The following is a 15723-nucleotide window of genomic DNA, read 5'->3' on the forward strand; positions in this document are numbered from 1 at the left end:
CTACATTTTAAATTTCTGATGTTTGATGATCCTATGAGATGCAGTGGGCATTAAACTACCCAGCTGACAAATAAATCAGCTCCAACAATCCAGTAATACATAAATTCATACATTCTTCATTGTGCGAAACGCGTATTTTTGTTGCGTGATTGTCAATTCTGCTTCAGCACTTTTACTCAAACATAAACCTGAATGCATGGACTTTTTTTTTCACTCGCAAGGATGTATTTCAACTGCGTTGCATTGCTACTTCTGGCCAAGTAAAATATCCGAACACGTCCTCAGTCCCAGATTTCATTCGTCTGCGTTAGGACACTGGCATGAAGACACGGACATCAGTTTCACATGTGAGGAGCGTAACGTGGGTTTCCTAGGTGGCGTCTCCCCTCTTTGGGACTAGCTGTCTTCTGTTTCAGCACTCCCCGAATTCCATTCCGCCTTTTGCTTTTTTGCAGCGCACTGCTCTGCTCTCTCTGCACACAGGACTTCCCAGTGACTTCGCAGGCGCGCACTCGGCTCACTACAAGTCCCAAGTTTTCGGAGAGCACGGGAGCAAGTTTTGGGGTCGATATTTTACGTCCCTTATAAAAAAAGAAAGAAAGAAAAGAACACACGCATAAACGCACAGACAATCCCGAAAAGGGGGATCTGTGTTACCTGTTGATGAAGTCCCACCGGGTGTGGGACGCAGAGGAGCAGTCGGGTTTGTTCGCAGAGAAGAAAAGTCTGTAAAAGGTGCACCGCTCCGGTGGCCAGGAGGAGTGAAGGACCTCGTTTTTTTTTCTTTTTCCCCCAGCATTGGCAGCCTGTGCTGGGTTGGTGGAAAATGGGCACTCCGGCCGCTTCGATCTGTGGACTTATCCTCTCCTTGGTACTCACATGCCAGCTGGTCAGTGTAAGTAAACTTTATATTTACTGCTTCTTTCCACTTTTAAACTCCACACTGATGATTAAACACTTCACCGGCCTATAAAACGTGTATCCCTATACAAGGAGCAGTGCAAAGTTACAACTCATATGTCCTATTAAAGGCAGAAACAGTGTGTTGTTGTTACTATTTGTGCTGGCTGTGGGAGCCTTCTGCAGGGCTGTTCACATACAGGTGGACTGTGCGACACTGTTAAGATGCTTTCGTAAGTAATAGGACAAACTAGAAGCCGCCGTTGAGTGAAGCCGGGCTAAGTTTGTCCATAGAAACAAGCTATTCATAGTCTTCCCGGAGCCCTCGGCTCCTAAACCTCCCCAAACTTTGTCAGGCTCCGCTTTGCATTGCCCCACACTGTCTGCTGCTTACAGCCGGATGCAGTTTCTGACTGAGTGATTAGAAATCTGAAAAGAAGAATGCCCCGTTCCTGGCCTCACTCAGTTAGGCTGACTGCTTTATTTGACCAGCCTTATCAGAAACCAGAGCTTCTCCAGAATAGAAGCAAGAGGTTATTTGAAGAGAGAAAAAAATAAAAGGAATCATAATAATAATATTGAACTCACTTATCAAGTGCTAATTCCTCTGCCATCCCGGATATACTACAGGTGGGAGAATTCACTGTACTGAGAATTTCTCAGTAAGTTCAGTCTTGTGGTTTTATTCTCAAAAGGCTGCAACCATAAGCAACCTTCATTATTGATCACTTATTCAGTTTATTTATTAAAACCTTCCTAGAAGTAGACAAGTTCCTGGGATCCAAGGTGATCGTCTGATGTGGTTCGTGTTGTCCAACCAATCACTACCTGGAGAATGCGCTGTTCGGCATTTCACTAAAGTAATATGCTGACATTACAGTTTAAGAACTACTCTGTGTTCGATCCTCTATAATTGTGCTTTGATTCATATAGATGATGACCATTGCTTTGGTGCTCAGAATAGACCGCCCCCACCCTCTGGAGCTCCCTCCTGGTCTCTCACCTGTATGCCCTCCAATAAACAGAGCTGTCATGGCTGAGATATCTGCGACACCTCTGTGTTGATTTGATCTGAAGCGAAGCCGTTTTGAATGATGGGACGCCACTGCAGTGGCCAGCGGCCATAAATCTTTCACATGCTGAGTCCGTAGTGCTGGAGCGGCGTTATGCCCGATGTTCAAAAAACTACAGTGTTAAAATTTTTATGACTTCAGGGTATATTTAACATCCAGCTGTGACTGGCTATCGAGCGCCGAGTTTTCCCTGTAAATGAAATGATCTATCGCTTTGTGCCGGTGCGAAAAGTTGAGGCGGAACGTGCATCACTGTCTGCGTCTTCAAAGTCGGCACAAGTTATGTGTCTTCAATATCATCGATCCACAGAAGCCGTCCGGGGCCCGCGGAGGGGCTATCATCATCTGTTGTGTGCTGACACTGGAAGGTAACAGGAGATGGCCTCTACACTTTCGCCACAGCCTTGATTGACTGCTAGGCCAACAATGCCCGTGTAATTGAATTATCTGGAACCACAAGCATCTGTTTCTTGCGTTATGACTTTGACCTACAGCAGGCTTGCTGTCTCTTGATTCAATTAAGCACATGTAGTGGTGTTACTACGGGATCGTCATTCCTCCCTGCTGGAATGCTAGGGTCATGTGCATCAACTCAAACAATCAAAGTCAATAAAACTCTCCACGGGTGAGATCTCTCCCTTGTAAACCTTATCTTATCTTTTTTTTTTATCTTTTATCCAGTCCACTTTATACACTTTAATTATTTTTCTTCTGTATGCTGTTGCAAGCTGCAGTTTCCCCACTGCGGGACAAATTCTGAGGTTTTCTAATTCTGAGTTCTCTTTTCATATCCTACTGCGGATGACCAGCAGTGCAAGCCATGCACAGCTTTGTCTTTATTACAAACGGATGATCTGTTCTGTTGAATGTGGCTTGATGAGCTCAGTGATCTTAGCTTCTGGTCTAAATTAATCATATTTCAAAGAGGGAGTGCATTTTGTTTTGGTGCATGACATCAGACCAACCATGAGCACTACTGCTTGACAACTTTAGCCCTGATCTCTCCCAGTATAGTTTCTCACAAGTGTCCTTTCACTGAATTGGAGGGTAGACTGTGGAGGGGGGAGGGGTGACTTGGATTCCTATGACTATATAGTGTGCAGTGTGTGGTGCGTCATGGCCTGTACTGCACAGCATGTAACTCGACTCCTTCATCTCTCTGCTAAATCATATGCAGCAACAGTTTGATGTGATGATCTATTTAGTCTGAGCTGGACTCACTAGGCGAGGTGGTCGGTCTCTCTGTGTGGCACTTTGTCATTACCAGGATACACCCAGCTACCTGGTGTTTAATTCCCATTCAGAGTCGATGAGGACTCAATGGAGTTGCAAAGCACTGCAGTGCAAACACCAACTCCACTCCACAGTTTGAACTGTAGGGAAGGTCCCCCCCCCCCGACCCATTCACATAATTGCTTGAAGACTGGGTTCAGTAAACATTGCATTGTTGAATTATAGCCCCAGGAGAGAGGCCATCTAGGCTGATGGGACAATGCCGCACTGAACTGGCCCGCCGCCTTCTTCAAGCACCCAGGCGCATATGGAGCGCAGGCCGGCAGGCCGGCATTTGTTGACTCTGCAGTGAGGTGTGACTAGAGGTCAGAGAGGTGAGGACTCTGAACCTGACTCTGTTTCACAGTTCAGCAGGGTTCCTCCTGATTTATTCACGGCAGAGATTAGCTTGCCGCTCCACCGTTTCCTGAATCTTTTCACTTTTTATTTGTCTGTGTGATCAGACACTGCTCTGTTTTAAAGCCTTTTAGCATTTGTGGCGTTGTGGCCCCCTGCAGAGAAACATTCCTTTTGTTGGTTTTGATTAAGTTTCTACATCGGTTTACAACTTTTTTTTTTTATATATAATTTGGGAATGACACTGCTTTCCATGCATTATCAAAAGTAAAAGCATTTACTCATGATAGATATAATTACACACTGTGTCTCAATGTGTTGTCAAAGTTGCAGAGATCTAAAATATATGGATTCACATCATGGTCTCTTCCCCATGTCTGAAATCATGTCCCTTTTTCCTCATATAGTTTTCCTTCAGTGATGTCGTATTATTAATGGAACCCAATCAATTCATATATTTTATCTCAAGTTCAGCGTGATGCATGTGCCGCCACACACATATAGGGATTTAGACTGCAGGGATGCTTCAAAGCCTTTACGATGAATAAAAGATGGCCCCACCCTTTTCTCTGGGACGCACCTTCACACATACAGGCTGGTGCCTTTTTTTCACAGTGCTCTGCTTCTCGGCTGGGGTAGCGCTGTGCTTTCATGCCCGACGTCGCGCCCGAGTCGGACAGAAGAGCTGACTCCAAACACAGCTGCGCCTCGGCTGGTACAGCAGCAACGCTGTACATGTGCTGACATGAGCGCACATACTCTCAGTACCGCCTGTTGTAACTAGAGTCCTACTCTTTCCATACACACCTCTTTGCACATTTACATTTTCCCCCTCTCTGAAGTGTGTGTGCATGGCTTTGTTTCAAACCACAGACATGTCATCCTGAGATCTGTGTGAAGGCTCTGTCACGCCATGTGCCACTGTGTAATTAAATCTTCAAAGCTTTATATAGGAGTATTAAGTTATAATGTACCTCTATAGGGGATAATGCATTGTAAACTATCAAACATCTCTGACTACCATGCCTGCTTTTTAGTTTTTCGTCAGAAAGCACAAGTTCAAACACCTAAAAAGAAGAATAAGATGTTTGTCTTACCAGACAAATGCCTCACTAATATGCCCATAAGCAAGACACTTAACTGTGTTCCGTTGCAGTATACAGTAAACCCTGTAATCTGACATCTTTGCAGCGCTTAAAAGATTTCCTGGCAGCAGTCAGTGAAATAGCATGTTCACAGACCACATTTGAAGTAAAAAAAAAAAAAAAAAAAAAAAAAATCTAGGACCCAATGGTTAAATAAAAGCCCTTTGGCCTCTTCTTTTTCAGTGAAACTCACTTAAAGTACATATCACTCTTCATTCCTGAGTTATGGAGCTACAGGTGCAATAAAAGCGTCTGAGTTCATAGTGAGGTCACAGGATGTCTTGAGGACACAACGCTGTCACCACGCGCAATAAAATATGGGGAACGGTCAGAAAGTAGTTGAGGGCAGCAAACTGCATGTGCTGGCATTTCCCCTCGGTCTCTCACGGCTTGCGGAGGCAGCTTCTGGGGCATTAAACAAAGAGGGGAGGGATTGCTTGGTATCGGGTCGTCATTATTTTTTACTTAATGTGCATGTCTTTAAATTGATTAACTCTGATGCCAATTCTTGTTCTGCTCCTGTGGAAAGAGGGAGCCGTAAACCCAACAAGAATCATTCTGCCTGACAAGAAGAACAAAGGGACTGTAACAGACCGACCCTGGTAGCGACGCTGACTGATTTCCCCATCTTAAACAGTCTTCTTCAATCTCTTCACAGGCTTCCTTTCCCAGACATGCGCTTATAAGAGATTCATTGAAATGCTAAGTTTACTGTATTGCACTTTCCCTTTGAAGGCGCTACGCCGTTGTCTGTGTCCTATTGTCTGGGCTAGAAGCATTGATGTCGAGCTGCTTTTTACTTTTGGTTAAAGGAGCTGTTGCATTGTGTCGTATGGTCCCTCCCGACCTACAGCTGCTCTGATGGGGGTTGCTGCCCTTTTCTCTAACTGCACTTTCGTGTGTGCCGAACAGATTTATTTCCTGTAACACTTAAGCAAGATAAAGAATTGTTATTCTTATTTCCCCATTGTCTTCAAAACCAGGGTTGGCCCTGACATCCTGCGAAGTGCTTAGGAAAAAATCCCCCACCCCGGTGTCTTATCAACGGTGATAATTTCTCAGTACCTGTGCATGGACCAGTAGTGCTTCCTCTCACTGTGCGGCAAGTCTCTACCTGCGAAACGAGAAGCCTTCCACTTTCGCAGGACTGCATTGTAAGCTATTAATTCACCTAAGCCACTGTTAAACCCTTAACATTCACAAAGGAGGGCTGGTAGGTGGAATTCTGCTGGCTCCGGGGTGTGAATGGCTCAGTGAAAAGTAAATAGCGAGCAAAATACCAGGCTTCCAATTTCCACTCACTTTTATTTAATGGTTGTAGGCACAAGACAAGCCCGCTGTGCTTCAGGAGCTTAATTACCCACTTAACAAATTCGAGGATATATGTGTGTGTGTTTTAAAAGCAAGAGAAAAGGACAGAGGTTGTTACGTTTTTTCATAACAGACTACAGGAAACCTTGAAGTTGTGAAAACAAGATAACCAGTTCACGTGTTTTCTGGGCTGAGAAGTTGATATTACTGTATTTATTTAGAATTTACCTTTTCCGGATTAGGCTTTCTCTTTGTGGTATTTGGCAACTTGAGGCATTGTCTGAAATTGTATTGTTTATCACTAAAAAGATACAGTTTGGTGTGAGAAAGCTTATGATTATTTTTTATCATAGTTACTTGCAGTATATAGGACTAATAATTGTTTAAACTAGTGTTAGCTCAATTAGCTACCTAGCTACAATCAAGAGAATCTGTTTGTTTATCTGTCTTTTCACATTCGGTGTTAAATGAAGGATCAAGATGTTTGTGTGTCATCATTGTAAATTGTGTCTGTCTGCCAATCACATCATCACATTTGCTATGTAATACACCATCTTTGCTGTCTGCCATGACGATTGCGTGTTTGAATTCTGACTGTGTAAATCGTGTTCTCAAACAAAAAGACATTTTAGTTAACAATTCCACCGTAAAAAAAACATCCAAAATGATCATTGCAATCCTTAATAACTAACTGCAACAACATAAAATGATGTTGATAAATGGCTGCCACAGCATGTTACCACGAAAAGATCAAACGAATGTGAGCGTCAGCAAAGTCTGTTGTTCAAGGCATTTCACTAAACGATTCAGTGCCGCTCTGAACAAGCCCTGTGTTTTAACCTTCACACGAAACAACCATCAGCTGTTACTACTGTCCTGGGGCAACAAGCAGCTGCCTGCTGCACCTCTGCTTATAGTGTGGTCATCACCGTTTTTATCAAACAATTTGCTGGATAGCATGACGGTATTCAAATCTAGCTTTGTAACGTTTTGTGTCTAACATTATGACCACCTTCCTAATAATGGGAAGGTCTCCCTTTTGCCTCCAAAACAGTTGTGACTCATCAGACAATGGACATGGACTTTCTGAGGGTGTTATTAGTTGGGGGCCTTTGGGTGCTACGGGTCATCCTACAGATACTTGATCAGGTTGGGATCTGGTGAATTTGGAGGCCAAGTGCTGTGCAAGGGAGGCAAACCTTATCGGTGTTCAAATCGTGTATAATGAGCTCTTGATACCCTTTTCCAACAGCATTAAAATGCCACCCTTTTGTAACTGTTACAATCTGAGCCATATTGCCTCTGACTTACCGGCCTTCTCTGTGCTCCATAGTACGGTTGCAGCTCTAGGCCCTCAGCACTGACGCGGGAGGTGAGCTGCATCGGTCTGGTCTGTGTTATCATGTCAGCTGTCGTCCCACGAGACATAACAACTCTTTCTCTTTGATATAAACTCTCTTGTTCTCAGAGGAATTTTCTCTGTTTTTTTTCACCCCCCACCCCCTTCCCCGGTTCTGCTCATTCACGAGTTAGGTTTACTTTCATCTCCTAGCTTTGCTGTGTTGAACCAGTATTTGTATCATATCTGTTGTGGAACTCATTTCTAGCCGCCGGACCGCCTGTTGCTCCAGAAACAAAGGAAGGCAATTTGGACGAGTGAATTGCTCCATGTGGAGATATCTTTAGAGGCTCCTCAAAGCAAATGGGTTTGTGGTTAAGATTTTGCCAGAAGTCCATTGTTTTGGTGCAGTGGCTTGTGATGGCCTGAAACTTTTGTCCCTTGCTGAGTCACCATCCTGTTTAGGAAATGAAACCTGGAATTATCTACAGGGCAGGAGGACCCCGCTTCCCCTGAAGCAAAGTTTATTCAGGCTTTCCTGTGTGCAGTTCAGATACCCTGCTCTAAATATGCTGAAAGAAATAACCTTGTGTAGTTTTTTTTTTTTTTTTTAGCCCTGTTTCTTGTTTTTTTCTACTTGAATACATACTCTCTCTGAAGTGTATTTGTATTTAAAAATCCCATAATCCTCAGTCATTGTAGTCCTTCTGAATTCATATCTCCACAAGCAGTTCTCCTATTTAAATATCTCTCCTGCGTCTTGAGCCTCTGTTTATCATGCAGTTCAGATATAGATTCTCAGTTGTGATCTACTACATGTGTCTGTCAGCTGGCCTCAAGAGCGCAAAGCTGCACAAAACTTTCACAGGTTTTTATAAACTGGCAAGTAACCTGCTGGAACTGAGGATTAATGAATTCCCCAGGACTCAATTAAGCCAAAGCACAAGCCCTTGTTGTTTGTATTTTTCCTTTCTTAGCTAGGATGTCCATCACCGTGTGTTTCGGCTGAGGACAACTGCTTGGTTGGAAATATTTTTCTTCCAGGTTTGTTGCTTTTGAAGATGCATGTTCCCTGCCGTGAGCCAGACTGTGCTGTAATGGAAAAAAGTCTTTGATTCAGACACACAGGCTCATTCACGGACTGTGTTTTCCAATGGAAATTAATCTATACAGCAAATCCCACAGGCTTTCACCTGGCTGTATGAACGAGGCACTAATCTGTGGATGCATCTGAAATAACAAATGGATGCATCCCAATAATTAAATAAAATATTATTGGACATTTTTGATATCATACTGAATGCATGTAAATGGTTAAATTGGTTAAAATCTGCAAAGAATATAACAATTCTCCACTTCATCTCTTTTAGCTTTGTTCAGTTTTTTTCTAATGCTTGTTTGAGCTACTTGTTGCCACCATCTTTACTGTCTCTCCCAAATACAAATCACATCACCTGAATTTTACCCAGTATGGGGCAAACAATGCAAACAATGACTGGAATGGCTGAAACAACATACCCTGGTCATACATGGCCATACATGGTCTTTTGTCGGTAATATTTTGCTTCATCACTTGCTTCATCACTTCATCGCTCTCAGTCCAGTTCCCAGTCTAATCCATTGTGATCAGTTGGGATGGGGTTACTCTATCGTGCTCAAGGTAGTTAGACATGTTTACTCTGGTTATTAGTGGAACACTACTGTCCATGTAAATGCCGCAGCTCAACTGCTGCTGGCACATATGATCATTTCATTATTTCAGTGCCACTGGTAACCCACAAAAAACTAATTAAATATGCACTCTGTGTCCTAGATTTAACATGTGGCTACAAGGTATAACTGTAACACAGTTAATTTGATATGCAAACAGTGAATCTATTCTTTACTTGTTTGCTCTCTTGGTTTTGCTTTCTCAAAGGCTAAAAAGACAACCGCCTCCACAACCCTTAAAGTATTACTCTTCCTATGGCCCCATGCAAACCTCAGCATGGGCAAATTCCAAAGCCAGGCCTGCTGTAACAGTGGTAATGCTGGCATGGCCTTCATTTTAGTCTCGCTACCAAAATACATTGTTTTTAGGAAACAGGATGAAAATTCGACAGTCAAACTCTAGTCATCGGCCTCTGTGTGAATAGATGCAGGAATGAAAATCAAGCGTTTGATAAAAGAGGAATGTGGACCCGGTTGGTGGTTGAGCATTTCACCAGATTAAAATCACAGCTTCTTGCTGGAAACCATCACCACAGAGTCCTTTGATTATTTTCAAATATACTTCTATTGAAGCTGTTCCAGATCACCTTCTGGGAAACGCTGAGTGAAGGATTTCAGATTTTATCTAGTTCACGCAGTGTATTGCCAGTTCAATACAAATAAATACAGAAACTTCTTAACTACCATGCTGACTGAAGTAGCAAAGCATCCATCATGTGCCCAGAGTCTTGACGAATGTACCTGACAGGCCTATTCGAGCCGAAGGTTGGCCTTGTAACGCAGTTGGTAAAGCAGTAGGAATTTCTGTGGTTTCGAGCTAAAGTGGTTGTATATAATTTTCTCTCCACCCAAACCATCTGTTGATTCCATGGAATGAGAAGTCATCTAAATACTCTTAAAAAGCTTATTTATGTACTCTTGAATGTGACCAACTGTTTGATCAGAGGTGGCGTAAAAGAATATGTTGGAGAAGTTCTCATTCGCACGTTCATTTCTGACACATCAGTATTCAACTGAAGTGGAAACACTAGTCAGCCGGTGTTCTCAGTTAAGATATCGTGTTCACAGTGAGTAGCTGTTGACCACTAGCCGTGCCTTTACAATACCACATCACTGAGGGCCTAGTTATTTAAGAGCAGCCGATGAGCTTGACAGGTTTATATAATAAGAGCTCTTCTAGGTCCATTTAAGATTTAATTTTTTGGTTCTCTTTTTATATTTACATGAGGTACATGCATTGAATTTTCTATTATAGCTCTTGTGGTTGATGTTCTTTCCATAATCTTGACAAATAAGAAATGGCCCCACTTTTCTCTGTCTTCAAGCAGGCAGCCCCCCCCCCCCAGCCAAGTCAGGCAATTATTGCTTTTAAAGGGGTGATTAAATGGTTCTTCACCCGAACTGAGGCCTTTTGTGATTTATGTGAGCTGTGCACACATAGAGGATGCTCTTTCAGCTGTATCAGGACGGAGAGGCCCTGTCTTTCCTACCATGCCCCACCTGCTGCGGCTCTATTATGACCCTGTCTTGGGTACAGGGGGTGGAGATGAAGGCACACTGGGGAGAAAATTTGGCACAAACACCAGACTGCAGTCAGATTCTCTGGCACTGACATCAGTCTTGCCTGTGGGCGCATGGTTAACCTCGGTCTGGTGTTTCATTAAGGTTTTCCCAGTACAGGAATAATGGAAAACAAGATTAAGGGGAGATAGATGAACGAGAAAAGTTGTTTTTTCAGGCATATTTGTTATTTAGAACAGGGCTGCCAGACGGGCCGAGATTGTGGTTTGATCAGGCCTGCGGCAGAGTCTTTTGTCATTTGTCACCAGTGCTGCAATCCAGAGTGGGAACTTGTCCTTGTAATGTCACACACCAACATATTTTAATATAGATATGGTCTAATTAAAACTGTAAATGGTTAGATGCAACTATTCTAAATGTCCTGCTGACCTGGTCTGTCTCGCTTCCTGTTTCTGACACTCCTGCACATTTCAAAAGGGAAACATATGTCTTTTACACATCTTACTGCACAATGTATTCAAATGTCAGCCATGAATCTACAGTGCCTATGTAAAAAAAATGTGACAGGAAGTCAGCATTTAAAGCTTGATGCATGAATCACCGATTTTTCCTTTGAATGGTAAGAATGATGAATCAGAGCTCTTGGCCCAGTTTTTTAAAACTTCTTAAATAGTTAACAACAGCAGCAATTACAACATTTACAGCATTTATTTAAAATGCCATTATCAGTACTGGATTGTCAGCCGTGGCTCATCCTGCTGTCGGCTGACCTCCTGGGCAGGAATACTTGGCGCTGAGTTGAGGAATGACCTTGATGATGTGAATACTTGCAAGATCACTTGAAAAAAAACTTTGAGCAAAAGAAATTTAATGGATTTTATTCTAGCATTCTTATTCCCACAATCATGTCACGTTCTTGCATGTTATGGATTTAATGTAAAGTGTCAAGAGGTCAAACAGAGAGAAGTAACCTTACTGGAGAAAGCTGAGTCCAAAATTATCCCCTTTCTACTCTTTTTTTCCCCCCATTGAAAGATCAGCAGACTTGTGCTGGCTTGTCCTTTAGCACAGTGATGAGTCACACATAGAGCAGACCTCAGTCAGTTTCATGGCCTTCCTTTCTATACCTGATGTGTTCCCTTTGCTGATTAACCACTGCTGCTCAGTGTGTTTTCACACAGACACACAGAGACCCTTGCCTATAATTACCTCTTATTATAGTAGGAAATGGACCCCTCACATCTGCTTCCAATGAATGGGCAGGTTAGGCCTCCTGCTTTCTTGTATTATCGCATAAATTCCCGGCGAACAGATGTCTTTGTAGGTGTGAGTGCTCAGTCAAATTAAAGCCTGTTGTTGAACTATGAGTGCAAGTGAAATTCATCTGTCAGCCGTTGAAAGGAAGATACTCCCAGACTTTGTTTATGGTTGTCAGATGTTGGCCCTCAGGTTTATTCGGTTGTCAGTGCAAAGCTGAACGTATGTGGTACAGATTTGAACCTCCTGCGACGTTTGTTTAAAACTGCTCCGAGAGAAAGTGAGCCACAAAAGAGACTCGTTAACAGACGTGCACAAACCTACTAAAAATCATAGAATAATGCGTGAAAGAATTCTCTTCTGACCCACCTCTTTCAGGTTAAGTGCTGACTTTTATGTCCTCCTCCTGGCTAATGGCAATAGGAGCTTTTTACAAAGCACAGGATCATTAAAATGCCTCTGCTTGTAGAGTAAATGTCTGCAAAGAATGGCCTCAATAAACATTTGTGGTTCTAATTAGCTGCTCAGGGGTGGATTTATTACTCATTAGCTCACAAACGTGTATATATATAAATATATACATTATGAGGACTTTCTGTTTCAGCCACTATGAGGAAACTTAAATTAATTGCAAACTCTTTGTTTTGCCCATTTATTCGATTGAATAAGAGAAAGATTAACCCAACAGCTCGATTGTCAGTATTTGGACACTCAAAAAGTCAAATTAGTGACTTTGTAAAACAAAATGGTTATTTCACCAGTGAGTTGGGGCCCTAGCTAGGCACTAATAGGGTTCTGAACTTATCTCACCTGTCTCTCTACTTAAATGCGTGGTTTATGCTTCTGCATCAATTTGACATTGTAGCTATGCCGACAGCCCATACCGAGAGTCACACAGAGTGATCAGCTTGCAGGATGATTGAAAGAAATCTGCACAAAACAAATGGTGTATGCTTCATTCTACAGTAGGTCTGGACCAACTGGTTGAAACTTAAATCTGTGTTTTTTTATAAATATGAAGGTGCAATGAGTGTGCATCACTTTCCTCATAGTTAGACATAACTGTTTTTAACTTATGGAAAAAGTAATGATGGCATGCCATCATTACTTTTCATCTGTTTACACTGTAGTGACTTCTATGTTTGCATGTAGGTATTCTGCTTTGAACATGTGGACATTTTATTTTTGGCGCTATCTTGTGGAGGAAGGGTAAGTGATGTAAAGGAAGTGTTTAATTTAGCCTAGGGATTTTATCTGGCGCTCAAAGCGTAAGATCCAGTAGGCGTGGTCCTGTCTGGGGGAATTCCATCCCTTTAGTCCGTCAGGGAAAATGGGTCTTACTTCATTACTCTTTTATCACGCTCACTATGCACATATACATGTTTGTGTTCTGGTTTAGTTTGTTTGCAGTCATCTGAGGAGCGTTTATAGCAGACGTGTTTAAATTTATGATATTCATGGTCTTGCTGTTTCATGAATCTGTGATTCATAGGTAATCAAATGCTTTGAGAATCATGACAGATGCAACCACATCACAGCCTCCTATTCTGTCTGTGTGACGGGACCGGTGAATGATCCCTGCAGGGAAACAGTCTAGACAGGAAGATTCCCAGACTAGGTGAATTAAAATACAGCCAGTTTTATTACTGATACAGGCAGTAACTAAATGCAGAATGAAATGGCATGACTCATACTGAAAGTGTTATCTCTGGTTAGACAGGGTAGGTGGCATGAGATAGGAAAAAGCTTAATAACAGGATACCATATTCAATCCTTAAGACTTCCAGACTTCAGATTTCCACAGATTCAACTGAAGGATAAAATGAACGTCTGTGGCTTAGGGAAGTAAATATTTTGTGCATTTTATTAATAGACACTGTCCTGTATGTCAGGCCTACAAAACTGTAAATGATTCAAGAAGTCTCAAGAGGCTCTCGTTGAGACCCTTGTTGACCTTGGACAAAAGCAGTGACGGGACTACTGTTTATCTCTCATCCAACAGCTTTTCCCCTGGCCGTCATTCATAACCATATCTTCATCCTGCACTCTCTCAGTTTGCTTATCCAAAGTCTGCTCTGAGACTTACTTAAGGTTTTGGCTGGCTTGAAATTCCATACTTGTTGCTAAAGTTGGAGGCAGTGCAACTGTATAAAGAACTTCTTGTGTGACAATTTGACTGCTGAAACAGCAGCTGTCAAAACTTGTTAAAAGTTTTAGCCAAGAGATTTTTCCCTCATGAATTCTTGCCACGATCAAGGAGACTGCTTCTGTCCTGCCAAATTAGGATGAATGCATGGCTTCCACCGATCTAGAAGTTGTAAAACATAGGAAAGATGAGATTGAAACACAAGCCCGGTCATATATCCAGGGCTTATCCTTTGAAACACATGTAAATAAATTTTATTATGTAAATACAGTTTTCTGATTGGCCAAAACAAGCACTTGTCACATGGAAAATCCAACCTTCACAACACTCAGATTCCCCAGATCCTGCTCCTTGAACCATCCTCCAGAGGATAATCCGATTCTTTGCAAGCAGCCTGGCCCTTGATCCTTTGTCAGGGGGGTGACAGAGGGAGTTTCAGTCATGAGTTTAAAACTGCAAATACAGGAGGTGAGAGCCAATCAGAATGAAGGCATTTCATTCCGACAAAGTGGGTACCTGATCCCCTCTCTCTGGCTGAGCCCAATAATTGGCTCCAGGAATGTTCGCATTTCTCTGCTGTAGGGTATCGTTAAAGCTTGCCTTTTGGAGGGTGGTTAAGGTTTGCCTTGATCCTTGGATTGGGGTAAATAAATGACTTCCTTCACCAAACATAGAAGACAACCTGCGGGACAATCCCTTGTGAGGCTGGAGCTTGAGGTCATGTCTCTGCTAGGCAGGCTGTGGTGGTGAATGTGCTTCAAAACATTCATGTCTATTTTTGGTCATTAGAAATCATGCACTGTCAAAACATAATTTCTAAATCACGCCATTCTAGGCTGTAGTAGGAAGCAAACTGAAATGTAGTATAAATGGAAAACTGCGTTCTAACCGAATCACACTGTTGCTGTATGGAGCTTGCCAGTCCAAAGAGTTCCTTAGTCAGTTTTCATGTGCTATACAGATGTGGGTGTGCCAGCATACTCGGCAACAGTTGGCTGTGCCTTACTCCGCTTACAGCGCTCTCTGAAACATGGCTTTCTTCAGTGTTTATTGGTTCTTGTCCAGGCCCTAACCTCAAATTGGGAGGTGAGGGGTTTGCCAGCCACTGCAGTAGACTGCCTACTGTACTCAGCCTCTCTGGTGATAGATCGGGCAAATGCATTCGTATAGAGTATTACATCAGGAAGAGTTATACACAAAAGCATCTTTGAGAATGCTGGCCATATTTAATTCAGGTTATTATGCACCACAACTAAACACATAGATGTGCGGTACACTCCTAGCTAGCTCTGGAGTGAATATGAAGTGACTAGCAGTTTTTACTTGTATTTCAAACATTGTTTTGTATATGGCAGGTGAAGTTTGCAGATGTCCCCTCACTCTACCTTACCCCCTGTTCTGTTCTGCCCCATGCTACCAGGGCCAGGGCCTCTGCAGGGGGTGTAATAACACCTGCAACTGCGTAGCTACCGAGGTATTTTTATCTCCCCCTGGAATTCCACCTCTGTTCTCCTATTAGATCTCCTATCTTAATAGCATGGGAACTCAGGCAGTAGTGGTCCTTGGCACAGCTTTGTGCAAGTCACCTGTCTCACTATATTCATTCGTTCCTGCTGACATACAGAATCTCTACATTAAGTCATTATTTGACGCAAGCCAACACCTCTTCCTTTGGGAACTGCTAGCAGTGTT

General features: G+C 42.6%; 1 protein-coding gene across 9 annotated transcripts in view; it reads left to right on the plus strand.

The window, feature by feature from the left end:
• Positions 1–320: 320 nt before the first annotated feature.
• The window catches only part of hspg2 (heparan sulfate proteoglycan 2), an 84535-nt gene continuing 69132 nt past the window's right edge, over positions 321–15723 (plus strand). For 6 of the 9 annotated variants that reach the window (XM_047568382.1, XM_047568617.1, XM_047568463.1 and 3 more), the window contains exon 1: positions 322–895. In XM_047568382.1, coding sequence (XP_047424338.1) covers positions 827–895 — 69 coding nt within the window. In that variant the 5' untranslated portion in view covers positions 322–826. Of the gene's footprint in view, positions 896–15723 lie in introns of all 9 variants that reach the window. The other 3 variants (XM_047568843.1, XM_047568907.1, XM_047568951.1) reach the window with 3 other exon arrangements.

This window comes from Mugil cephalus, chromosome 1 (genome assembly GCF_022458985.1).
Source record: "Mugil cephalus isolate CIBA_MC_2020 chromosome 1, CIBA_Mcephalus_1.1, whole genome shotgun sequence".
In the NCBI taxonomy this organism is placed as follows: Eukaryota; Metazoa; Chordata; class Actinopteri; order Mugiliformes; family Mugilidae; genus Mugil; species Mugil cephalus.